Source organism: Lepisosteus oculatus, unplaced genomic scaffold (genome assembly GCF_040954835.1).
Source record: "Lepisosteus oculatus isolate fLepOcu1 unplaced genomic scaffold, fLepOcu1.hap2 HAP2_SCAFFOLD_366, whole genome shotgun sequence".
Lineage (NCBI taxonomy): Eukaryota > Metazoa > Chordata > Actinopteri > Semionotiformes > Lepisosteidae > Lepisosteus > Lepisosteus oculatus.
In genome coordinates this window covers 53,368-79,504 of record NW_027167898.1, presented here as the reverse complement: position 1 = coordinate 79,504, position 26,137 = coordinate 53,368, and the positions used below count along the sequence as shown (strand labels likewise).

The following is a 26,137-nucleotide window of genomic DNA, read 5'->3' as shown; positions in this document are numbered from 1 at the left end:
CTGTACTGGGACTGTAGCTCCTATTGTAACAGTACTGGTCTACTGTACTGGGACTGTAGCTCCTATTGTAACAGACTGTTCTACTGTACTGGGACTGTAGCCCCTATTGTAACAGTACTGGTCTACTGTACTGGGACTGTAGCTCCTATTGTAACAGGACTGTTCTACTGTACTGGGACTGTAGCTCCTATTGTAACAGGACTGGTCTACTGTACTGGGACTGTAGCTCCTATTGTAACAGACTGTTGTACTGTACTGGGAATGTAGCTCCTATTGTAACAGGACTGGTCTACTGTACTGGGACTGTAGCTCCTATTGAAACAGACTGGTCTACTGTACTGGGACTGTAGCTCCTATTGTAACAGGACTGGTCTACTGTACTGGGACTGTAGCTCCTATTGAAACAGACTGGTCTACTGTACTGGGACTGTAGCTCCTATTGTAACAGGACTGGTCTACTGTACTGGGACTGTAGCTCCTATTGAAACGGACTGGTCTACTGTACTGGGACTGTAGCTCCTATTGAAACAGACTGGTCTACTGTACTGGGACTGTAGCTCCTACTGTAACAGACTGTTGTACTGTACTGGGACTGTAGCTCCTATTGTAACAGGACTGGTCTACTGTACTGGGACTGTAGCTCCTACTGTAACAGACTGTTGTACTGGACTGGGAGTGTAGCAGATTATGTACTGTCGGAGTGATAATCCTCTCCTGGTGATATCGTTGAAGCGTGTAGTGTCTTACTCTCAGTTCGCGGAGAGCAGTATGACAGGCTCGCACGACAACGTCTTTCCACAAGAGCTCAGAAGAGGCGCTGTCGGTCTGGTGTGTTTGCTGCTCTCCTCCCGCGGGTCGCCGGGCTCTGTCAGACGGGGCTGGTCGGGAGGGTTTCTCGGGGAAAGCGCGGCCGAGCGCCCGGGCAGCCACTCCCACGGGCTGCGGGGTCACGTACTCGCGTGCTTTGTGTTCTTGTGTGTTCAGTGTTGCCCACGGTGACGGCGGGGACTGTGGGTCAGAGTGCGGTCCGGAACACGGAAGCAAATTCTGTTTTTTTTTTAACAAGAAAAGAAAATCTATCATGAACGGGATTTTATAATTTAATAATTAATAGGGACACTGGTCAGGAGAGGGACACTGTAATATCGGCCGTGTGCGTGACGGTATTTTTCTTAAATAAGTTTTTATTTCAACACCAGAAATACAAAAAAGGAGACAGATACAGAAACAGAGCCAGAGGAATTCACGACTGTAAAACACTAAACATGATACTTTTGACATATTTCCATTGTAGGTCTCGCCTTTTGACCCTTAAGAGAGAACTGAAATAAAAAAGGAGTTGTACTTTAAAGGCGTGAACAGAGGGGGCGGTATTAAGAGCGTTTACATGTGTGGATAAAGTACTGAGACAAACTGATTCGTGACGACATGTACAGCTCACCGTGACGATCTCACCAGCGCCAGTCGCCCTGGGGTCAGCTGGGGTCAGAGTCCGGGAACACCTGCCCCCGTCTCCGCGGGCGTCCTGGACTCCCCTGGCGCGGCCTGGTGGGGGTTTCCCGAGCGGGTGTTGATGTTTTGGGGTGTTTCCTTATTGTCTAGGTATCGGAGCAGACGTGCCGACGCGCATCTCAGTGCGCCCGTGTCTTTCTGTGACGAAGAAAGCGAGCTGAGCTCTGTGTGTGCTTGTGCCTATGTACAGTGTGTGTGTGTGTGTGCTTGTGCCTATGTACAGTGTGTGTGTGTGTGCGCGTGGTTGTGCCTATGTACAGTATGTGTGTGCTTGTGCCTATGTACAGTGTGTGTGTGTGTGCTTGTGCCTATGTACAGTGTGTGTGTGTGTGTGCGCGTGCTTGTGCCTATGTACAGTTTGTGTGTGCTTGTGCCTATGTACAGTGTGTGTGTCTGCTTGTGCCTATGTACAGTGTGTGTGTGCGTGTGCTTGTGCCTATGTACAGTGTGTGTGCGTGTGCTTGTGCCTATGTACAGTGTGTGTGTGTGTGTGCGCTTGTGCCTATGTACAGTGTGTGTGTGTGCGCTTGTGCCTATGTACAGTGTGTGTGTGTGTGTGCTTGTGCCTATGTACAGTGTGTGTGTGTGTGTCTGCTTGTGCCTATGTACAGTGTGTGTGTGTGTGTGTGTGCTTGTGCCTATGTACAGTGTGTGTGCTTGTGCCTATGTACTGTGTGTGTGTGTGCTTGTGCCTATGTACAGTGTGTGTGTGTGTGCTTGTGCCTATGTACAGTGTGTGTGTGCTTGTGCCTATGTACAGTGTGTGTGTGTGTGTGCGTGTGCTTGTGCCTATGTACAGTGTGTGTGTGTGCTTGTGCCTATGTACAGTGTGTGTGCACGTGGTTGTGCCTATGTACAGTGTGTGTGTGTCTGCTTGTGCCTATGTACAGTGTGTGTGTGTGCTTGTGCCTATGTACAGTGTGTGTGTGTGTGCGTGTGCTTGTGCCTATGTACAGTGTGTGTGCGTGTGTGCTTGTGCCTATGTACAGTGTGTGTGTCTGCTTGTGCCTATGTACAGTGTGTGTGTGTGTGCTTGTGCCTATGTACAGTGTGTGTGCGTGTGTGCTTGTGCCTATGTACAGTGTGTGTGTGCCTGTTGCTTGCTGGGATAGGAGCGCCCGCTCCCCTGTGACCCTGAGATGGACCCAGAGGCTGGAAGCCAGAGGGACTGTCGGCTCAGACCACTCTCTCTGTCCTGACCAGTGTGTCTGTCCTGACCAGTGTCCCTCCGGGCATGCCAACATCACACAATTATAAAAAGGAACAGCTCCTCCACACAATAACACAACAGCTCGCCTCGCCGCCTCATATCCCCTCGCTGCCCCGGGCGGAGCCGCTGTATTTTTAAACAGGCGGGTTCAAAGTCCTGCTCGAAGCCGGGTTTGTGTTTTAAAAAAAAAACAGCGCTTATCGGATCACGCCCGGCCCTGCCAGAGCCCTGATAACGCCGCGGAGCAGCTCCTGTGTCAACAGCCCCCGATCTGCGCTCGCCAGCCAATCGGCGCGCTCGTCTCAACCCGGGTGGACCTGCGCAGTGTCGCGTCCTCTGATTGGCCGACTCCGGGAGAGCCCCCTCCCCCCTCTCCTCGCTACCATCCAATAGCCTGAGTCCTTTCGGGCGCATCGCCCTCCGATTGGCCGAGCCGCTTTCCTGCGCCCGCGCTGTGATTGGCCGCGGCCGCGCCGGTGGAGGGCGATGACGTAGCGAGCGGCCGGGCTGTAAGCAGGGGGGCGGAGCTCGCCTTGCGCCATCAAAACATCAACAAGAGCCGAGGAGACGCAGCTTCTCCTGCTGCTGCCGCTTTCTGAGCACCGGGCCGAACCCGGGCCGAACCCCGCTGTCTTCCCGTGTGCAGGGACTCGTTGAGGGCTTGATCGTCCTATCCGGACCCGCCGAACCGGACCGAACCGAACCGGACCGGACCGGACCGCGCGTTTGCAAGGCGGGTGACTTGCTCTGGTGGTCGGGCTGCTGCGTCAGGCGCCCCCTGTCTCGCCCCCTCGAACCCGGCTCGCGTCGACTCGAAGGAAGGTTGCTATTTTCCCCAAACAAAACACAAACACACGACAGCTCTCTTCCTTCCGCCTTCGGTCCGGGCTCGGGTGACCGCGGCGTGGGCTCCCCACGGCAGAGGTGAGCGGTTCGGGGGGCTCTGTCGTGCCGAGCGGAGGGCTGGGCCCGGTACCGTGAGGCGGAGGCGAGAGTTCGGTTCGGTGGGCGAGAAGTGTGGCCGCAGAGATAGGCAGGTCCAGGGGTCAGGATTCCGTGTTCGTTGGCGAGACACACACTTACTCTGGACAGGACACACACACACACACACTGGACAGGACACCAGTCCACCACAGGACACACACACACACACCCTGGAGAAGACACCAGTCCATCACAGGACACACACACACACCCTGGAGAAGACACCAGTCCATCACAGGACACACACACACACACAAGTTCTGTGAGTGTCTGGAGGACAGTGTTGTGTTCACACTGACAGTGGAAAAGCTGCCTGTTTCCATCACAAACCTGCCGAGACAAAACAGTTTCAGCCATTTAAAAAACATAATATCCTCTTCCCACACAGTGCAAAACCAACATACCTGAAATAATAATAATAATAATAATAATAATAATATCTAGGTTTGAGTCCGGACAGCTGTGGCCATATTTATCCTACCAAGGCCTGCCTAACTACCGTATGTCTCCTAATATCAGAGCCTGGATTCAGTTTACCGTATGTCTTATAAGAGTAGACCCACTTGTATGCAAACCGAAACAATAATAATTGCTTAAAATTATATAGCGCTTTTCTGGACCCTCCACTCAGAGCGCTTAACAGGTATTGGGGATCCCCTCCACCCCCACCAGTGTGACACCACACCTGGATGATGCTCCAGTACACTCACCACACACCAACTCTCAGGGCGATGAGGACAGGTCAGAGGTCATTAGGGGTTACTAGGAGGCCAGGACTGGTCAAGACCAGGGGGACACCGGGGTAACACCCCGACTCTTTTATAGAGACACCCCGGGATTGTTCATGAGCACAGAGAGTCAGGACCCCGGTTTCACATCTCATCTGAAGGAAGGAGCCTTCTTACAGTCCAGTGTCCCCGTCAGTGTCCAGCCCTACTCTTTTATAGCTCACCATCACTGGACTGGGGCATCAGGACCACACAGAGCGCAGGGAGAGAGCGCCCCCTGCTGGCCCCACTCACCCCTCTCCCAGGAGTCTCCCCTCCAGGTACTGGCCAGGCTCCCCCTGCTGGGCTCCAGTGGGCTGGGAGCTGGGAGAGAGCGCCCCCTGCTGGCCCCACTCACCCCTCTCCCAGGAGTCTCCCCTCCAGGTACTGGCCAGGCTCCCCCTGCTGGGCTCCAGTGGGCTGGGAGCTGGGAGAGAGCGCCCCCTGCTGGCCCCACTCACCCCTCTCCCAGGAGTCTCCCCTCCAGGTACTGGCCAGGCTCCCCCTGCTGGGCTCCAGTGGGCTGGGAGCTGGGAGAGAGCGCCCCCTGCTGGGCTCCAGTGGGCTGGGAGCTGGGAGCTGCAGGGTGATGTGGCCAAGGTGGAGTGCCCTTTCTTCCTCCTGATGTTTTCGAACCCGTGCTGTTTTCCCTCGCTGCCCTTGCAGGAGCACCAGTTTGGTTTGGTCCCCAGGGGGCGGGGCTGGCCCTCTGCCTACAGGAAGTCGTCCGACTCGCTGTGCTTTAAAAGGGGGGGGAGCGGGGTGCTGGCTCTGGGGCTGGGAGGTTGCCGGTTCGAATCCTGCAGCCCAGCAGAGGAATCCTCCTCCACTGGGCCCCTGAGCGAGGCCCCTGAACCCCAGCTGCTCCAGGGGCGCTGTATAAATGTCTGACCCTGCGCGCTGACCCCCAGCTCCTCTCTCCCTGTGTGTGTGTGTGTGTCTCTGGAGAGCGAGCTGGGCTCTGTGAGATGACAGATTGCTCACACAAGACATGGTATCTGGCCGATACAGTGGAATTGAATATAGATTTGAAACGGTGAGGTCGCCCCTAGCGACGGGCCTGCGGCATGACGATCGTGCAGTCACATGACCCCGTGCAGGACGGCAGAGTGGGATGAGAGAGAGGAGATCACTGGATTCGAACGCTGCGCTTGACTTCACTGGAGGAAGCGTGTCTCAGGTGCCGTCTTCACGTCGGAGTCAGAGGAGAGCCTGAGAGAGGGACAGATGACAGGGCCCCCCTGCAGGCTGGGCCATTCTGGGGTCCCCCCGGACAGGACGGTCCCGAGTCAGGATCTGCGTGTGCACTGCTGCGGTTTCCCCTCTGTGCAGTAATGTGTCCCTCCCTGCAGGGGGCGGTGCTGGGAGCCGCGGACATGGTGAAGCTGACCAAACCCAAGACCTTCCAGGCCTACCTGGACACCTGTCATCGCCGATACAGCTGCGTGCACTGTCGAGCACACCTGGCCAACCACGACGAGCTCATCTCCAAGGTAACACCTGGACTGGGAGCTGGATGAGTTGTGAACTGGGATTCTAATCAGACTCCACTGACACTGACAGAGCAGTCTGAGACTCTGCAGGCTGGACTGGACTGACTGGACTGGGAGCTGGATGAGTTCTGAACTGGGATTCTAATCAGACTCCACTGACACTGACAGAGCAATCTGAGACTCTCCAGCTGGACTGGACTGACTGGACTGGGAGCTGGATGAGTTCTGAACTGGGATTATAATCAGACTCCACTGACACTGACAGAGCAGTCTGAGACTCTCCAGGCTGGACTGGACTGGGAGCTGGATGAGTTCTGAACTGGGATCATAATCAGACTCCACTGACACTGACAGAGCAGTCTGAGACTCTCCAGGCTGGACTGGACTGACTGGACTGGGAGCTGAATGAGTTCTGAACTGGGATTATAATCAGACTCCACTGACAGAGCAGTCTGAGACTCTCCAGGCTGGACTGGACTGACTGGACTGGGAGCTGGATGAGTTCTGAACTGGGATTATAATCAGACTCCACTGACAGAGCAGTCTGAGACTCTCCAGGCTGGACTGGACTGACTGGACTGTTATTAACTGATAATTATTTATTGTTTTGTAGTCTTTCCAAGGAAGTCAAGGAAGAGCCTATTTGTTCAATTCTGTGTGAGTATCGTTCAGTGCAATGTTATTGTACAGTAGCATCCAGTCAGTATGTCTATAGTGTCCAGTGTGTCTGTATTAACCCCTCTCTCTCAGTGCAGTGTTAATGTACTGGAGTGTCCAGTCAGTGTGTCTGTATTAACCCCTCTCTCTCTCTCAGTGCAGTGTTAATGTACTGGAGTGTCCAGTCAGTGTGTCTGTATTAACCCCTCTCTCTCAGTGCAGTGTTAATGTACTGGAGTGTCCAGTCAGTGTGTCTGTATTAACCCCTCTCTCTCTCTCAGTGCTGTGTTAATGTACTGGAGTGTCCAGTCAGTGTGTGTGTATTAACCCCCATCTCTCTCAGTGCAGTGTTAATGTACTGGAGTGTCCAGTCAGTGTGTGTGTATTAACCCCTCTCTCTCTCAGTGCAGTGTTAATGTACTGGAGTGTCCAGTCAGTGTGTCTGTATTAACCCCTCTCTCTCAGTGCAGTGTTAATGTACTGGAGTGTCCAGTCAGTGTGTCTGTATTAACCCCTCTCTCTCTCTCAGTGCTGTGTTAATGTACTGGAGTGTCCAGTCAGTGTGTGTGTATTAACCCCTCTCTCTCTCAGTGCAGTGTTAATGTACTGGAGTGTCCAGTCAGTGTGTGTGTATGAACCCCTCTCTCTCTCAGTGCAGTGTTAATGTACTGGAGTGTCCAGTCAGTGTGTCTGTATTAACCCCTCTCTCTCTCTCAGTATTGTGTTAATGTACTGGAGTGTCCAGTCAGTGTGTGTGTATTAACCCCTCTCTCTCTCAGTGCAGTGTTAATGTACTGGAGTGTCCAGTCAGTGTGTGTATGAACCCCTCTCTCTCTCAGTGCAGTGTTAATGTACTGGAGTGTCCAGTTTCTGTATGTATTAACCCCTCTCTCTCTCAGTAGTGTTAATGTAGTGGAGTTATTTACTGTGACTCTTCTGTCTCTCAGTGTGAATGTGGGCTGTGGAGCTGCAGAGCAGAGGTTGCTGTTGACTGGGCTTCACGCAGTGGCTGATATCTACTGTGAGAACTGCAACACAACACTGGGCTGGAAATATGTGAGTCTCTACAGGAACATGGAACAATGGACTGGTGTCCTGTCCAGTGTGTGTGTGTGTACAGGAACTGAGACAGTCCTGTCTCTGTGAGTCTCTACAGGAACATGGCCGTGTGTGTGTGTGTGTGTGTGTGTGCGCGCGTACAGGAACTGAGACAGTCCTGTCTCTGTGAGTCTCTACAGGAACATGGCCGTGTGTGTGTGTGTGTGTGCGCGTGTGCGCGCGCGCGTACAGGAACTGAGACAGTCCTGTCTCTGTGAGTCTCTACAGGAACATGGCCGTGTGTGTGTGCGCGTACAGGAACTGAGACAGTCCTGTCTCTGTGTGTCTCTACAGGAGCAGGCCTATGAGTCCAGTCAGAAGTACAAGGAGGGGAAGTTCATCATAGAGGTGTCTCACATGATCAAGGACAATGGCTGGGACTGAGGACACCCTGTCTGTCTGATTCTCTAGGATATCCTGTCTCTCTCTCCCTGTGTGTATCTGTCCTTCCTGTTGTTTTAGACTCGTCTTGGCCTTTGAGTCTTGTTGAACTGTTTTCTTTTTTCTGGGCATGTTCTCTTTGAAAGGTTTCGTTCTGTGATTGCTGGTTTGTAGCAGGGCTGTGCAGATCAGCTCTCCTAACCAGCCAATCAGGAGAGAGACTCCCTGCGTGGCTCCAGAGTCCCAGCCAATCAGGAGAGAGACTCCCTGCATGGCTCCCGAGTCAGCCAATCAGAAGAGAGACACTTGGCATGGCTCCCGTGTCAGCCAATCACAAGAGAGACTCTCTGCGTGGCTCCCGCGTCCCAGCCAATCAGGAGAGAGACTCTCTGCGCGGTTCCCGAGTCCCAGCCAATCAGGAGTGACTCCCAGTGCTCCCAGCTGGGGAAGTCGGACTCCCCAACCAACGCCCCCCCCGGGACATGATCAGAACGGCTCAGCGTGTCCGTCCCGGATTCCGAGAGGGAGGGGCGCGGAGAAGGAAGCCTGGGGGTCCCAGCCTGCCCCCCGGAGGGCTGTGGGGGTGACGGAGGGTGTAAATATGTACAGGGGTGTCGATGGTGTGGACAGGGGGTACCTCCCTCCAGCCTGTCAACAGGGTGTATAGCTGTAGGGTGATGCGAGAATGAATGAATGAATGAATGAATGAATGATGAGTGAGTGAGTGTGAGGAGCTGGTTGTGGGGCTCAGCAGTGCCCTCCTCAGGGGAGACGATGCAGTGCCCCACTTGGACCAGGGTGAAGGGTAGGATCGCGGGGGTTTTGTCACTGGTGGACACACCTCATGTCTGTCTGCATCTGGGACTCGTTTCTACTAATAAAACTCTGATAAAACCCAGGGCTTCGTGTTGATGTGTTTTGTGTGAGGGGGCACACAGCTCCTCAGACACACAGACACTCGGCCCCTCGGCCCCTCGGCCCCTCGGACGGACACACAGACACACAGCCCCTCGGACGGACACACAGACACACGGACACACAGACACACAGACACACAGCCCCTCGGACGGACACACGGACACACAGCCCCTCGGACGGACACACGGACACACAGCCCCTCGGACACTCGGACAGTCGGACAGTCGGACGGACACTCGGACACTCAGGACACTCAAGACACACAGACACACAGCCCCTCGGACGGACACTCGGACACTCAGACACTCAGACGGACACTCGGACACACGGCCCCTCGGACAGACACACAGACACACGGCCCGTCGGACACTCAAACACACGGACACACGGCCCCTCGGACACACGGACACTCAGTCACACGGACACTCGGACACACGGACACTCGGACACACGGACCCTCGGACACTCGGACACACGGACACTCGGACACACGGACACTCGGACACACGGACACACGGCCCCTCGGACAGACACACGGCCCCCCGGACACTCGGCCCCCCGGACACTCGGACACACAGACACTCGGACACATGGACAGACACACAGACAGACACACAGACAGACACACAGACACACAGCCCCTCGGACAGACACACGGACACTCGGCCCCCCGGACACTCGGACACTCGGCCCCCCGGCCCCCCGGACACTCGGACACTCGGACACTCGGACACTCGGACACTCGGACACTCGGACACTCGGCTCGTCAGTAAATGAGTAAATGACCCAGCCTGTGTGACCGGAGCCTCAGCTCCACTTTAATGATCAGTACAGACAGCCGGTCAGACCACCCGCAGGGGGTCAGCGTCCCTCTCGGACACGAGCACGCTCACCCCCGGGCCCAGCCGAGCGGCCAGGCGGTCCTGCAGCACGGACAGGAACCCGCGCTCCGTGTTGGTGTGCTCACACAGCACCACGCTTGTCCCCGCGGCGACGGCGTCCAGGACATCGTGGTGGGACATCTCCCCTGTTGGACAGCAGGGTCAGGACAGCGGTCAGCGGGCTCACGAACTGACCACTGATAAACCCATCAATATAATCAATATTCTCATCAAGAACCGATCAGCGTGCTGTTCCACGTTCCTCAATCACAAACTGATCAAGATAGTTCGATTCTCATCAATACAGCTGATTAGCTAATCAATATACTCATCAAGAACCGATCAGCGTGCTGTTCCACGTTCCTCAATCACAAACTGATCAAGATAGTCCGTATTCTCATCAATACAGCTGATTAGCTTATCAATACACTCATCAAGAACCGATCAGCGTGCTGTTCCACGTTCCTCAATCACAAACTGATCAAGATAGTCCGTATTCTCATCAATACAGCTGATTAGCTAATCAATACACTCATCAAGAACCGATCAGCGTGCTGTTCCACGTTCCTCAATCACAAACTGATCAAGATAGTCCGTATTCTCATCAATACAGCTGATTAGCTAATCAATACACTCATCAAGAACCGATCAGCATGCTGTTCCACGTTCCTCAATCACAAACTGATCAAGATAGTCCGTATTCTCATCAATACAGCTGATTAGCTAATCAATACACTCATCAAGAACCGATCAGCGTGCTGTTCCACGTTCCTCAATCACAAACTGATCAAGATAGTCTGTATTCTCATCAATACAGCTGATTAGCTAATCAATACACTCATCAAGAACCGATCAGCGTGCTGTTCCACGTTCCTCAATCACAAACTGATCAAGATAGTCTGTATTCTCATCAATACAGCTGATTAGCTAATCAATACACTCATCAAGAACCGATCAGCGTGCTGTTCCACGTTCCTCAATCACAAACTGATCAAGATAGTCCATATTCTCATCAATACAGCTGATTAGCTGATCAATACACTCATCAAGAACCGATCAGCGTGCTGTTCCACGTTCCTCAATCACAAACTGATCAAGATAGTCTGTATTCTCATCAATACAGCTGATTAGCTGATCCATAAACTCATCAACACAGCTGGTCAATAGGCTGGTCTGTAATCCTCATTTATACAAAATTATCAGTCTCATCGGTACAGGCGATTACAACTCTAATCAAAGCAAATGATCAGTACCCAGTAAGTGTGGAATCATCACCAGGCTCAAACTGTGCACCGATCAATGAACCGGTAAGCGCTCCATACTGTTGATCAGGTAACGAGGCGATCGATACAGAGGAAGACGGCGCGCTCACCTGTGAGGTACAGGTCGGCCTTCACGCCCTTCAGAACCGAGCCTCCAGAACCAGCGCACACAGCCACTGTCCGGACTGTCGAGTCTGAGAGAGAGAGAGAGAGAGAGAGAGAGAGAGAGAGAGAGAGATTTTTATGACATGTCTTTGTTGTAAATGTCTGTAGATTTTATTTAACTTTAATAATAATATTATAATAATAATAATACAGTGTGTGACCTCCTGTCCCAGCCTGAGGAACAGACAGTGAGCCTGTCTCTCAATAATAATACAGTGTGTGATCTCCTGTCCCAGCCTGAGGAACAGACAGTGAGCCTGTCTCTCAATAATAATAATACAGTGTGTGATCTCCTGTCCCAGCCTGAGGAACAGACAGTGAGCCCGTCTCTCAATAATAATAATACAGTGTGTGATCTCCTGTCACAGCCTGAGGAACAGACAGTGAGCCCGTCTCTCAATAATAATAATACAGTGTGTGATCTCCTGTCCCAGCCTGAGGAACAGACGATGAGCCTGTCTCTCAATAATAATAATACAGTGTGTGATCTCCTGTCCCAGCCTGAGGAACAGACAGTGAGCCTGTCTCTCAATAATAATAATACAGTGTGTGATCTCCTGTCCCAGCCTGAGGAACAGTGAGCCTGTCTCTCAATAATAATAATACAGTGTGTGATCTCCTGTCCCAGCCTGAGGAACAGACAGTGAGCCCGTCTCTCAATAATAATAATACAGTGTGTGATCTCCTGTCCCAGCCTGAGGAACAGACAGTGAGCCCGTCTCTCAATAATAATAATACAGTGTGTGATCTCCTGTCCCAGCCTGAGGAACAGACGATGAGCCTGTCTCTCAATAATAATAATACAGTGTGTGATCTCCTGTCCCAGCCTGAGGAACAGACAGTGAGCCTGTCTCTCAATAATAATAATACAGTGTGTGATCTCCTGTCCCAGCCTGAGGAACAGTGAGCCTGTCTCTCAATAATAATAATACAGTGTGTGATCTCCTGTCCCAGCCTGAGGAACAGTGAGCCCGTCTCTCAATAATAATAATACAGTGTGTGATCTCCTGTCCCAGCCTGAGGAACAGTGAGCCTGTCTCTCAATAATAATAATACAGTGTGTGATCTCCTGTCCCAGCCTGAGGAACAGACAGTGAGCCTGTCTCTCAATAATAATAATACAGTGTGTGATCTCCTGTCCCAGCCTGAGGAACAATGAGCCTGTCTCTCAATAATAATAATACAGTGTGTGATCTCCTGTCCCAGCCTGAGGAACAGACAGTGAGCCCGTCTCTCAATAATAATAATACAGTGTGTGATCTCCTGTCCCAGCCTGAGGAACAGACAGTGAGCCCGTCTCTCAATAATAATAATACAGTGTGTGATCTCCTGTCCCAGCCTGAGGAACACACAGTGAGCCTGTCTCTCAATAATAATAATACAGTGTGTGATCTCCTGTCCCAGCCTGAGGAACAGACAGTGAGCCTGTCTCTCAATAATAATAATACAGTGTGTGATCTCCTGTCCCAGCCTGAGGAACAGACAGTGAGCCTGTCTCTCAATAATAATAATACAGTGTGATCTCCTGTCCCAGCCTGAGGAACAGACAGTGAGCCCGTCTCTCAATAATAATAATACAGTGTGTGACCTCCTGTCCCAGCCTGAGGAACAGACAGTGAGCCCGTCTCTCAATAATAATAATACAGTGTGTGATCTCCTGTCCCAGCCTGAGGAACAGACAATGAGCCTGTCTCTCAATAATAATAATACAGTGTGTGATCTCCTGTCCCAGCCTGAGGAACAGACAGTGAGCCTGTCTCTCAATAATAATAATACAGTGTGTGATCTCCTGTCCCAGCCTGAGGAACAGACAGTGAGCCCGTCTCTCAATAATAATAATACAGTGTGTGATCTCCTGTCCCAGCCTGAGGAACAGACAGTGAGCCTGTCTCTCAATAATAATAATACAGTGTGTGATCTCCTGTCCCAGCCTGAGGAACAGACAGTGAGCCTGTCTCTCAATAATAATAATACAGTGTGATCTCCTGTCCCAGCCTGAGGAACAGACAGTGAGCCTGTCTCTCAATAATAATAATACAGTGTGTGACCTCCTGTCCCAGCCTGAGGAACAGACAGTGAGCCCGTCTCTCAATAATAATAATACAGTGTGTGATCTCCTGTCCCAGCCTGAGGAACAGACAGTGAGCCTGTCTCTCAATAATAATAATACAGTGTGTGATCTCCTGTCCCAGCCTGAGGAACAGACAGTGAGCCCGTCTCTCAATAATAATAATACAGTGTGTGATCTCCTGTCCCAGCCTGAGGAACAGACAGTGAGCCCGTCTCTCAATAATAATAACACAGTGTGTGATCTCCTGTCCCAGCCTGAGGAACAGACAGTGAGCCTGTCTCTCAATAATAATAATACAGTGTGTGATCTCCTGTCCCAGCCTGAGGAACAGACAGTGAGCCTGTCTCTCAATAATAATAATACAGTGTGTGATCTCCTGTCCCAGCCTGAGGAACAGTGAGCCTGTCTCTCAATAATAATAATACAGTGTGTGATCTCCTGTCCCAGCCTGAGGAACAGACAGTGAGCCCGTCTCTCAATAATAATAATACAGTGTGTGATCTCCTGTCCCAGCCTGAGGAACAGTGAGCCTGTCTCTCAATAATAATAATACAGTGTGTGATCTCCTGTCCCAGCCTGAGGAACAGACAGTGAGCCTGTCTCTCAATAATAATAATACAGTGTGTGATCTCCTGTCCCAGCCTGAGGAACAATGAGCCTGTCTCTCAATAATAATAATACAGTGTGTGATCTCCTGTCCCAGCCTGAGGAACAGACAGTGAGCCTGTCTCTCAATAATAATAATACAGTGTGTGATCTCCTGTCCCAGCCTGAGGAACAGACAGTGAGCCCGTCTCTCAATAATAATAATACAGTGTGTGATCTCCTGTCCCAGCCTGAGGAACAGACAGTGAGCCTGTCTCTCAATAATAATAATACAGTGTGTGATCTCCTGTCCCAGCCTGAGGAACAGACAGTGAGCCTGTCTCTCAATAATAATAATACAGTGTGTGATCTCCTGTCCCAGCCTGAGGAACAGACAGTGAGCCTGTCTCTCAATAATAATAATACAGTGTGATCTCCTGTCCCAGCCTGAGGAACAGACAGTGAGCCTGTCTCTCAATAATAATAATACAGTGTGTGACCTCCTGTCCCAGCCTGAGGAACAGACAGTGAGCCCGTCTCTCAATAATAATAATACAGTGTGTGATCTCCTGTCCCAGCCTGAGGAACAGACAGTGAGCCTGTCTCTCAATAATAATAATACAGTGTGTGATCTCCTGTCCCAGCCTGAGGAACAGACAGTGAGCCCGTCTCTCAATAATAATAATACAGTGTGTGATCTCCTGTCCCAGCCTGAGGAACAGACAGTGAGCCCGTCTCTCAATAATAATAACACAGTGTGTTATCTCCTGTCCCAGCCTGAGGAACAGTGAGTCTGTCTCTCAATAATAATAATACAGTGTGTGATCTCCTGTCCCAGCCTGAGGAACAACGAGCCTGTCTCTCAATAATAATAATACAGTGTGTGATCTCCTGTCCCAGCCTGAGGAACAGACAGTGAGCCCGTCTCTCAATAATAATAATACAGTGTGTGATCTCCTGTCCCAGCCTGAGGAACAGACAGTGAGCCCGTCTCTCAATAATAATAATACAGTGTGTGATCTCCTGTCCCAGCCTGAGGAACAGACAGTGAGCCCGTCTCTCAATAATAATAATACAGTGTGTGATCTCCTGTCCCAGCCTGAGGAACAGACAGTGAGCCTGTCTCTCAATAATAATAATACAGTGTGTGATCTCCTGTCCCAGCCTGAGGAACAGACAGTGAGCCTGTCTCTCAATAATAATAATACAGTGTGTGATCTCCTGTCCCAGCCTGAGGAACAGACAGTGAGCCCGTCTCTCAATAATAATAATACAGTGTGTTATCTCCTGTCCCAGCCTGAGGAACAGTGAGTCTGTCTCTCAATAATAATAATACAGTGTGTGATCTCCTGTCCCAGCCTGAGGAACAGACAGTGAGCCCGTCTCTCAATAATAATAATACAGTGTGTGACCTCCTGTCCCAGCCTGAGGAACAGACAGTGAGCCTGTCTCTCAATAATAATAATACAGTGTGTGATCTCCTGTCCCAGCCTGAGGAACAGACAGTGAGCCTGTCTCTCAATAATAATAATACAGTGTGTGATCTCCTGTCCCAGCCTGAGGAACAGACAGTGAGCCCGTCTCTCAATAATAATAATAATACAGTGTGTGATCTCCTGTCCCAGCCTGAGGAACAGACAGTGAGCCCGTCTCTCAATAATAATAATACAGTGTGTGATCTCCTGTCACAGCCTGAGGAACAGACAGTGAGCCTGTCTCTCAATAATAATAATACAGTGTGTGATCTCCTGTCCCAGCCTGATGAACAGTGAGTCTGTCTCTCAATAATAATAATACAGTGTGTGATCTCCTGTCCCAGCCTGAGGAACAGACAGTGAGCCTGTCTCTCAATAATAATAATACAGTGTGTGAGCTCCTGTCCCAGCCTGAGGAACAGACAGTGAGCCTGTCTCTCAATAATAATAATACAGTGTGTGATCTCCTGTCCCAGCCTGAGGAACAGACAGTAAGCCTGTCTCTCAATAATAATAATACAGTGTGTGATCTCCTGTCCCAGCCTGAGGAACAGACAGTGAGCCTGTCTCTCAATAATAATAATACAGTGTGTGATCTCCTGTCCCAGCCTGAGGAACAGACAGTGAGCCTGTCTCTCAATAATAATAATACAGTGTGTGATCTCCTGTCCCAGCCTGAGGAACAGTGAGCCCGTCTCTCAATAATAATAATACAGTGTGTGATCTCCTGTCCCAGCCTGAGGAACAGACAGTGAGCCTGTCTCTCAATAATAATAATACAGTGTGTGATCTCCTGTCCCAGCCTGAGGAACAGACAGTGAGCCCGTCTCTCAATAATAATAATAATACAGTGTGTGATCTCCTGTCCCAGCCTGAGGAACAGACAGTGAGCCCGTCTCTCAATAATAATAATACAGTGTGTGATCTCCTGTCACAGCCTGAGGAACAGACAGTGAGCCTGTCTCTCAATAATAATAATACAGTGTGTGATCTCCTGTCCCAGCCTGATGAACAGTGAGTCTGTCTCTCAATAATAATAATACAGTGTGTGATCTCCTGTCCCAGCCTGAGGAACAGACAGTGAGCCTGTCTCTCAATAATAATAATACAGTGTGTGAGCTCCTGTCCCAGCCTGAGGAACAGACAGTGAGCCTGTCTCTCAATAATAATAATACAGTGTGTGATCTCCTGTCCCAGCCTGAGGAACAGACAGTAAGCCTGTCTCTCAATAATAATAATACAGTGTGTGATCTCCTGTCCCAGCCTGAGGAACAGACAGTGAGCCTGTCTCTCAATAATAATAATACAGTGTGTGATCTCCTGTCCCAGCCTGAGGAACAGTGAGCCCGTCTCTCAATAATAATAATACAGTGTGTGATCTCCTGTCCCAGCCTGAGGAACAGTGAGCCCGTCTCTCAATAATAATAATACAGTGTGTGATCTCCTGTCCCAGCCTGAGGAACAGACAGTGAGCCTGTCTCTCAATAATAATAATACAGTGTGTGATCTCCTGTCCCAGCCTGAGGAACAGACAGTGAGCCTGTCTCTCAATAATAATAATACAGTGTGTGATCTCCTGTCCCAGCCTGAGGAACAGACAGTGAGCCTGTCTCTCAATAATAATAATACAGTGTGTGATCTCCTGTCCCAGCCCGAGGAACAGACAGTGAGCCTGTCTCTCAATAATAATAATACAGTGTGTGATCTCCTGTCCCAGCCTGAGGAACAGACAGTGAGCCTGTCTCTCAATAATAATAATACAGTGTGTGATCTCCTGTCCCAGCCTGATGAACAGTGAGTCTGTCTCTCAATATTGCTCCTTCTGTCTACAGTATATGTAAATATTTTATGATATGTGTTTGTTGTAAATGTCTGTAGATTTTATTTTACTTCTATTTTTTGTTTTGTTTCCTGTGAATTTCATTATTTTTATCTGCTTTGGCAACACTGATTGTACCCCTCGGTCATGCTAATAAAGCACCTTGAATTGAACTGAAATTGAAAATTGAGAGAGAGACGGAGACAAGTGTCTCAGCCGGCCCTTGGACACGAGCCGGAGACACGCCAACGACTGCCGCCTTACCCAGAGTGCACTGCGCCCCCAGCGCCAGCCTGACGTGGGCGAGACCCAGGTAGGACTTGATCCGCTGCACAGCCGTCGACACTGGGACTGGGTCATCCAGAACACTGACCCGGCCCTGACCACAGCCTGGGAGAGGAGGCTGAGAGAGAGAGGGGTTAATACAGACACACTGACTGGACACTCCAGTACATTAACACTGCACTGAGAGAGAGAGGGGTTAATACACACACACTGACTGGACACTCCAGTACATTAACACTGCACTGAGAGAGAGAGGGGTTAATACATACACACTGACTGGACACTCCAGTACATTAACACTGCACTGAGAGAGAGAGGGGTTAATACAGACACACTGACTGGACACTCCAGTACATTAACACTGCACTGAGAGAGAGAGGGGTTAATACACACACACTGACTGGACACTCCAGTACATTAACACTGCACTGAGAGAGAGAGAGAGGGGTTCATACAGACACACTGACTGGACACTCCAGTACATTAACACTGCACTGAGAGAGAGAGGGGTTAATACAGACACACTGACTGGACACTCCAGTACATGAACACTGCACTGAGAGAGAGAGGGGTTCATACAGACACACTGACTGGACACTCCAGTACATGAACACTGCACTGAGAGAGAGAGGGGTTAATACAGACACACTGACTGGACACTCCAGTACATTAACACTGCACTGAGAGAGAGAGAGGGGTTAATACAGACACACTGACTGGACACTCCAGTACATGAACACTGCACTGAGAGAGAGAGGGGTTCATACAGACACACTGACTGGACACTCCAGTACATGAACACTGCACTGAGAGAGAGAGGGGTTAATACAGACACACTGACTGGACACTCCAGTACATTAACACTGCACTGAGAGAGAGAGAGGGGTTAATACAGACACACTGACTGGACACTCCAGTACATTAACACTGCACTGAGAGAGAGAGAGGGGTTAATACAGACATACTGACTGGACACTCCAGTACATTAACACTGTACTGAGAGAGAGGGGTTAATACACACACTGACTGTACTCCAGTACATTAACACTGCACTGAGAGAGAGAGGGGTTAATACAGACACACTGACTGGACACTCCAGTACATTAACACTGCACTGAGAGAGAGAGGGGTTCATACAGACACACTGACTGGACACTCCAGTACATTAACACTGCACTGAGAGAGAGAGAGGGGTTAATACAGACACACTGACTGGACACTCCAGTACATGAACACTGCACTGAGAGAGAGAGGGGTTCATACAGACACACTGACTGGACACTCCAGTACATGAACACTGCACTGAGAGAGAGAGGGGTTAATACAGACACACTGACTGGACACTCCAGTACATTAACACTGCACTGAGAGAGAGAGAGGGGTTAATACAGACACACTGACTGGACACTCCAGTACATTAACACTGCACTGAGAGAGAGAGAGGGGTTAATACAGACATACTGACTGGACACTCCAGTACATTAACACTGCACTGAGAGAGAGAGAGGGGTTAATACAGACATACTGACTGGACACTCCAGTACATTAACACTGCACTGAGAGAGAGAGAGGGGTTAATACAGACATACTGACTGGACACTCCAGTACATTAACACTGCACTGAGAGAGAGAGGGGTTAATACACACACACTGATTGGACACTCCAGTACATTAACACTGCACTGAGAGAGAGAGGGGTTAATACACACACACTGACTGGACACTCCAGTACATTAACACTGCACTGAGAGAGAGGGGTTAATACACACACACTGACTGGACACTCCAGTACATTAACACTGCACTGAGAGAGAGAGGGGTTAATACACACACACTGACTGGACACTCCAGTACATTAACACTGCACTGAGAGAGAGGGGGGTTAATACACACACACTGACTGGACACTCCAGTACATTAACACTGCACTGAGAGAGAGAGGGGTTAATACAGACATACTGACTGGACACTCCAGTACATTAACACTGCACTGAGAGAGAGAGAGGGGTTAATACAGACACACTGACTGGACACTCCAGTACATTAACACTGTACTGAGAGAGAGGGGGGTTAATACAGACACACTGACTGGACACTCCAGTACATTAACACTGCACTGAGAGAGAGAGGGGTTAATACACACACACTGACTGGACACTCCAGTACATTAACACTGCACTGAGAGAGAGGGGTTAATACAGACACACTGACTGGACACTCCAGTACATTAACACTGCACTGAGAGAGAGAGGGGTTAATACAGACACACTGACTGGACACTCCAGTACATTAACACTGCACTGAGAGAGAGAGGGGTTAATACACACACACTGACTGGACACTCCAGTACATTAACACAGCACTGAGAGAGAGAGGGGGGTTAATACACACACACTGACTGGACACTCCAGTACATTAACACTGCACTGAGAGAGAGAGAGGGGTTAATACAGACACACTGACTGGACACTCCAGTACATTAACACTGCACTGAGAGAGAGAGGGGTTAATACACACACACTGATTGGACACTCCAGTACATTAACACTGCACTGAGAGAGAGAGGGGTTAATACACACACACTGACTGGACACTCCAGTACATTAACACTGCACTGAGAGAGAGGGGTTAATACACACACACTGACTGGACACTCCAGTACATTAACACTGCACTGAGAGAGAGAGGGGTTAATACACACACACTGACTGGACACTCCAGTACATTAACACTGCACTGAGAGAGAGAGAGAGGGGTTAATACAGACATACTGACTGGACACTCCAGTACATTAACACTGCACTGAGAGAGAGAGAGGGGTTAATACAGACACACTGACTGGACACTCCAGTACATTAACACTGCACTGAGAGAGAGGGGGGTTAATACAGACACACTGACTGGACACTCCAGTACATTAACACTGCACTGAGAGAGAGAGGGGTTAATACACACACACTGACTGGACACTCCAGTACATTAACACTGCACTGAGAGAGAGAGGGGTTCATACAGACACACTGACTGGACACTCCAGTACATTAACACTGCACTGAGAGAGAGAGGGGTTAATACAGTCACACTGACTGGACACTCCAGTACATTAACACTGCACTGAGAGAGAGAGAGGTAGGGGGATAGATACCTTCTTGGTCTGCAGTATTGTCAGGGTGCCGTAGGCTGCGCTGTAACTGGACAGCAGCTGGACCGCAGGGGTCAGCGCAGAGGGTGGGCAGCTCACACTGACACTGGTCACGTCCCCCCTGTCACCTCTGGACACAGGCAGAGAGTCAGTGACGCTGACAGGGTCCTGAGCAGACAGACAGCAGGAGGGGAGGAGATTGTGTACCTGGAGGAGTGATGCTGGTAAGACACGCCCGGGATGTGATCAAGACCACGCAGGATGGAGGTCAGGTCATCGGGACTGTCCACTCTGAACTCTAACCTCTGACCCACTGGGGCACTGCTCTCTGCCTGAGTCAATACACTCACACTGCCACTGCCTGAAGGGGAGAGAGAGAGGGGTTCATACAGACACACTGACTGGACACTCCAGTACATTAACACTGCACTGAGAGAGAGAGGGGTTCATACAGACACACTGACTGGACACTCCAGTACATTAACACTGCACTGAGAGAGAGAGGGGTTAATACAGACACACTGACTGGACACTCCAGTACATTAACACTGCACTGAGAGAGAGGGGTTAATACACACACTGACTGGACACTCCAGTACATTAACACTGCACTGAGAGAGAGGGGTTAATACAGACACACTGACTGGACACTCCAGTACATTAACACTGCACTGAGAGAGAGAGAGGGGTTCATACAGACACACTGACTGACACTCCAGTACATTAACACTGCACTGAGAGAGAGAGGGGTTAATACAGACACACTGACTGGACACTCCAGTACATTAACACTGCACTGAGAGAGAGAGGGGTTCATACAGACACACTGACTGGACACTCCAGTACATTAACACTACACTGAGAGAGAGGGGGGTTCATACAGACACACTGACTGGACACTCCAGTACATTAACACTGCACTGAGAGAGAGAGGGGTTAATACAGACACACTGACTGGACACTCCAGTACATTAACACTGCACTGAGAGAGAGAGAGGGGTTCATACAGACACGCTGACTGGACACTCCAGTACATTAACACTGCACTGAGAGAGAGGGGTTCATACACACACACTGACTGGACACTCCAGTACATTAACACTGCACTGAGAGAGAGAGGGGTTAATACAGACACACTGACTGGACAATCCAGTACATTAACACTGCACTGAGAGAGAGAGAGGTTAATACAGACACACTGACTGGACACTCCAGTACATTAACACTACACTGAGAGAGAGAGAGAGGGGTTCATACAGACACACTGACTGGACAATCCAGTACATTAACACTACACTGAGAGAGAGAGAGAGGGGTTCATACAGACACACTGACTGGACACTCCAGTACATTAACACTGCACTGAGAGAGAGGGGTTAATACAGACACACTGACTGGACACTCCAGTACATTAACACTACACTGAGAGAGAGAGAGGGGTTCATACAGACACGCTGACTGGACACTCCAGTACATTAACACTGCACTGAGAGAGAGAGGGGTTCATACACACACACTGACTGGACACTCCAGTACATTAACACTGCACTGAGAGAGAGAGGGGTTAATACAGACACACTGACTGGACAATCCAGTACATTAACACTACACTGAGAGAGAGAGAGAGGGGTTCATACAGACACGCTGACTGGACACTCCAGTACATTAACACTGCACTGAGAGAGAGAGGGGTTAATACAGACACACTGACTGGACACTCCAGTACATTAATACTGCAGTGAGAGAGAGAGAGGGGGGTTAATACACACACACTGACTGGACACTCCAGTACATTAACACTGCACTGAGAGAGAGAGGGGTTCATACACACACACTGACTGGACACTCCAGTACATTAACACTGCACTGAGAGAGAGAGGGGTTAATACAGACACACTGACTGGACACTCCAGTACATGAACACTGCGTGGAGAGTAGCGGGGGGTGTACCCAGTGCTGCACACAGCCAGTCGTTGACGCCCCCGGCCAGGCAGTCCAGCGCGGTGTGGGGCGAGTACACGGCCACGCCCAGCTCCAGCGCCCGCACGGCCAGCCGCTCCTTCCAGCTGGAGCAGGTGAGCCGGCGCACGGGCCGGAACAGGGGCGGGTGGTAGGCCACCACGAGCCCCGCCCCCCGCGCCTCGGCCTCCTCCAGCACGGGCGGCGTCAGGTCGGTGGTCAGCAGCGCGGCGCGCACCGCCCGCGGCGGGCTGGGCTCCACCAGCAGGCCCACGTTGTCCCAGCTCTCGGCCAGCTCCAGCGGGGCCAGCGCCTCCAGCGCCGCCACCACCTGCGCCAGGTCCATCCCGGCCCGGGGGGCGGAGCCGCAGGAAGAGGAGGTGGAGAAACAGGAAGTGGTGGAACCGGAAGGGGAAGTGGCAAAGGAGGAAGTGGACGAGGAGAAACAGGAAGTGGAAGTGGAGAAACAGGAAGTGGTGAAACAGGAAGGGGAAGTGGAGAAACAGGAAGTGGGGAAACAGGAAGGGGAAGTGGCAAAGCAGGAAGTGGAAGAGGAGAAACAGGGAGAGAAGGCGGAAGGCCAGGGAGGGCAGGTGGACGAGGGGCGCGACCGCGAAGGCGTGGGTTGGACAGACGCAGGGGGGACGCTATCCCAGAGGCGGCGGCGCAGGGGCGGCACGCAGGGGCCGGTCAGTCTACTCGGCCACAGAGCGGACGATCTGACGGACACAGCGGTCAGCAGGGTCCGCGCGGGTCCGAGTCGCATCGGTGCCAGGGGCTGTAAGAGGAGATGGAACGAGGGGGTTAGAGACAGAGTCCGCTCTGCTCCGGGTTTTACAGGTCTGTATCACGCCCCCAGAGTCCGATCCGCTCCGGGTTTTACAGGTCTGTATCGATCCGCTCCGGGTTTTACAGGTCTGCATCACGCCCCCAGAGTCCGATCCACTCCGGGTTTTACAGGTCTGTATGGATCCACTCCGGGTTTTACAGAGGGAGCCTGGCCAGTACCTGAAGGTACTCCTGGGAGAGCTGAGGCTGCTGCTGGGAGAGGTGTGACTGGGGCCAGCAGGGGGCGCTCTCACCCTGCGGTCTGTGTGGGTCCTAATGCCCCAGTATAGTGACGGGGAGCCTGGCCAGTACCTGGAGGGGAGACTCCTGGGAGAGGGGTGAGTGGGGCCAGCAGGGGGCGCTCTCTCCCAGCTCCCAGCCCACTGGAGCCCAGCAGGGGGAGCCTGGCCAGTACCTGGAGGGGAGACTCCTGGGAGAGGTGTGAGTGGGGCCAGCAGGGGGCGCTCTCTCCCAGCTCCCAGCCCACTGGAGCCCAGCAGGGGGAGCCTGGCCAGTACCTGGAGGGGAGACTCCTGGGAGAGGGGTGAGTGGGGCCAGCAGGGGGCGCTCTCTCCCAGCTCCCAGCCCACTGGAGCCCAGCAGGGGGAGCCTGGCCAGTACCTGGAGGGGAGACTCCTGGAAGAGGGGTGAGTGGGGCCAGCAGGGGGCGCTCTCTCCCTGCGCTCTGTGTGGTCCTGATGCCCCAGTCCAGTGATGGTGAGCTATAAAAGAGTAGGGCTGGACACTGACGGGGACACTGGACTGGAAGAAGGCTCCGTGGTCATTAACAATCCCAGGGTGTTTCTCAAAAACAGTAGGGGTGTAACCCCATCGTCCTGGTCAAACTCCCCCCTGGTTTTTACCCATCATGGCCTCCTAATAACCCCCCTCTCTGAACTGGCTCCATCACTCTGCTCTCCTCCCCACTGAGAGCTGGTGTGTGGGAGAGGACTGGAGCTTCATCCAGGTGGGGCTGCGCACTGCTGGTGGTGGAGGGATCCCCATTGCCTGTGAAGCGCTTTGAGTGGAGGGTCCAGAAAAGCTCTATGTAAGTGCAAGCAGTTATTATTAATTCAAGTGAAAAGTGTTCCTCATTAGTCTCTCGGGTGCAGTGTATACTGTATATGTAGAACAGCAGACAAGACAAGAGACAGTAACACAATAACAACAGCAGTGTAACAACTGCAGAGTGTCGTTCCTCTGTATGCCTGCTTAAGGCCGGAGTGACAAATAAAGGTGATTTGACTGGGAGCTCATTTCAAGGGGCAGTATAACGGCACCGTTCTCCGCTCAGAGCCCCAGCACAGCGCCCCCTGATGGGGCAGCCCGAGGCAGGCGGGAGCGCAAGCAGGGGTACACATGGTGTAGCTCGCCGGGGCGCTACCAGCACAGCTGAGGTTCCTGTCCACAGTGGGGAGCCCCACGCAGTGGAGGAGACAGACGGGTCACGCCGCAGTGCAGACAACACGACAGAGATAAGCTCTTCTCACACCAGTGGCTTAACGGAGCTCTTACCCGGAGCAGCAGCCCGCGTCTCCCTCACTCCGGTGCGGCTGGAGCACTCTCTCACGGGGATTGATTCAGTTAGAATAAGGAAATAATTCAGTTTACAAGCACTTCCGGTTCATTCGCGCTGCCTGAGGTCGCCGGCTTTACGCGGCGGCACAAACACACGTGGTCTTCTTCCGGAAGGTGACGTCACAGCCCCGCCCCTCCTCCCCTGATTGGCTCGGGGGGCGGGGCAAGTCTTGAGACGACGTGATTGGCCGTTGCTCCGAGAAACGGTTTGAGCGACAGTCCGGAGGACCAATGGCCGGGCTCCATGACGACTGAGAACCTTCTTCCAGGGAAACGCGATAGCGTGTGTTTCTTTGCGCGTCTTGTGTTTTTTAGAATCAATTATATTATACAAGAAAGAAAGCAGCAGTAGAGGGGATGTACACACGGATCTTGCAACATGACAATACAAAGACAACATCAGCTGAACCAAGCAGAACAACACACCAGTTATCAGTTAGAATCTTATCAACAGACAAATTTAGGGTATCTAAATCTACTCTGAACAAGCTGCAGTCTGTCCACAATTCAGCAGCCAGAATCCTGACCAGGTCTGGTGCAGGTGTTCACATCACTCCTATCCTGGAGTCCCTGCACTGGCTTCCGGTCAAATTCCGTGTGGACTTTAAAATCCTCCTGCTCACCTGTAAGGCTCTGCATGGCTGGGCGCCTCAGTACCTGTCTGAGGTACTATCGCCCTGCTCCCCACCTCACCACCTTCGCTCCTCTAACTCTGCCCTCCTGTCTGTCCCCCAAGCCCGTCCACACTCTAGGGGTGACAGGGCTTCTCCTGCTGCGCCCCCAAGCTCTGGGACTCCCTCTGCCCGAGGACATCAGAGAGTCTCCTTCAGATCCAGACTCAAACCTCCTTCTCTAGAAGAGTCTGTACTGACCTGGTCTCGTTCCTCACCCCTCTGCTCTTCTCACTACCACCCTCCACGGTCTCCTCTATTGTTATTGTTGTATTGTTGTAATTGTTATTGTGTCCTGTCTTGTGAATTCTTCTCATTTATTGTTATTGTCATCCTGTAAAGCGCTTTGAGAAGCCACCTTTAAAGGAGCTATATAAAATAAAGTTTATTATTATT

General features: G+C 51.4%; 2 protein-coding genes across 4 annotated transcripts; one reads left to right on the top strand and one right to left on the bottom strand.

Annotated features, from left to right (window-relative positions):
- Nucleotides 1-3,363: 3,363 nt before the first annotated feature.
- Nucleotides 3,364-9,000, top strand: ypel3 (yippee-like 3). Of its 3 annotated transcripts, none has more exons than XM_069186291.1 (5): nucleotides 3,364-3,646; nucleotides 5,826-5,966; nucleotides 6,580-6,623; nucleotides 7,571-7,679; nucleotides 8,016-9,000. In XM_069186291.1, exons 2-5 carry the CDS (start codon nucleotides 5,850-5,852, stop codon nucleotides 8,103-8,105), a joined length of 360 nt encoding a protein of 119 aa, XP_069042392.1. In that variant the 5' UTR covers nucleotides 3,364-3,646; nucleotides 5,826-5,849; the 3' UTR covers nucleotides 8,106-9,000. The 3 variants fall into 3 exon arrangements, with proteins under 3 accessions (XP_069042392.1, XP_069042393.1, XP_069042391.1); XM_069186292.1 differs by having other exon boundaries at nucleotides 3,372-3,455; XM_069186290.1 differs by lacking the exon at nucleotides 3,364-3,646 and having other exon boundaries at nucleotides 3,653-5,966.
- An 812-nt stretch (nucleotides 9,001-9,812) lies between these two features.
- nif3l1 (NIF3 NGG1 interacting factor 3-like 1 (S. cerevisiae)) lies at nucleotides 9,813-25,166 on the bottom strand. The gene is made up of 7 exons (XM_069186299.1): nucleotides 25,008-25,166; nucleotides 22,656-23,442; nucleotides 20,913-21,066; nucleotides 20,709-20,835; nucleotides 17,543-17,681; nucleotides 11,274-11,357; nucleotides 9,813-10,047 (listed from the first exon to the last, which is right to left on the bottom strand). Exons 2-7 carry the CDS (start codon nucleotides 23,428-23,430, stop codon nucleotides 9,863-9,865), a joined length of 1,464 nt encoding a protein of 487 aa, XP_069042400.1. The 5' UTR covers nucleotides 23,431-23,442; nucleotides 25,008-25,166; the 3' UTR covers nucleotides 9,813-9,862.
- Nucleotides 25,167-26,137: the final 971 nt, after the last annotated feature.

Excerpts from the sequence above, each read along its gene's own strand:
- ypel3 (XM_069186290.1), top strand. The coding sequence starts at position 5,808 with ATGTGTCCCTCCCTGCAGGGGGCGGTGCTGGGAGCCGCGGACATGGTG. Across the intron at positions 6,624-7,570 it reads GCCTATTTGTTCAATTCTGT|TGTGAATGTGGGCTGTGGAG; the intron begins GTGAGTATCGTT and ends TCTGTCTCTCAG. Across the intron at positions 7,680-8,015 it reads CAACACTGGGCTGGAAATAT|GAGCAGGCCTATGAGTCCAG; the intron begins GTGAGTCTCTAC and ends GTGTCTCTACAG.
- nif3l1 (XM_069186299.1), bottom strand. The coding sequence starts at position 23,430 with ATGCGACTCGGACCCGCGCGGACCCTGCTGACCGCTGTGTCCGTCAGA. Across the intron at positions 20,836-20,912 it reads TACCAGCATCACTCCTCCAG|AGGTGACAGGGGGGACGTGA; the intron begins GTACACAATCTC and ends GCCTGTGTCCAG. Across the intron at positions 10,048-11,273 it reads GGCCGACCTGTACCTCACAG|GGGAGATGTCCCACCACGAT; the intron begins GTGAGCGCGCCG and ends GCTGTCCAACAG.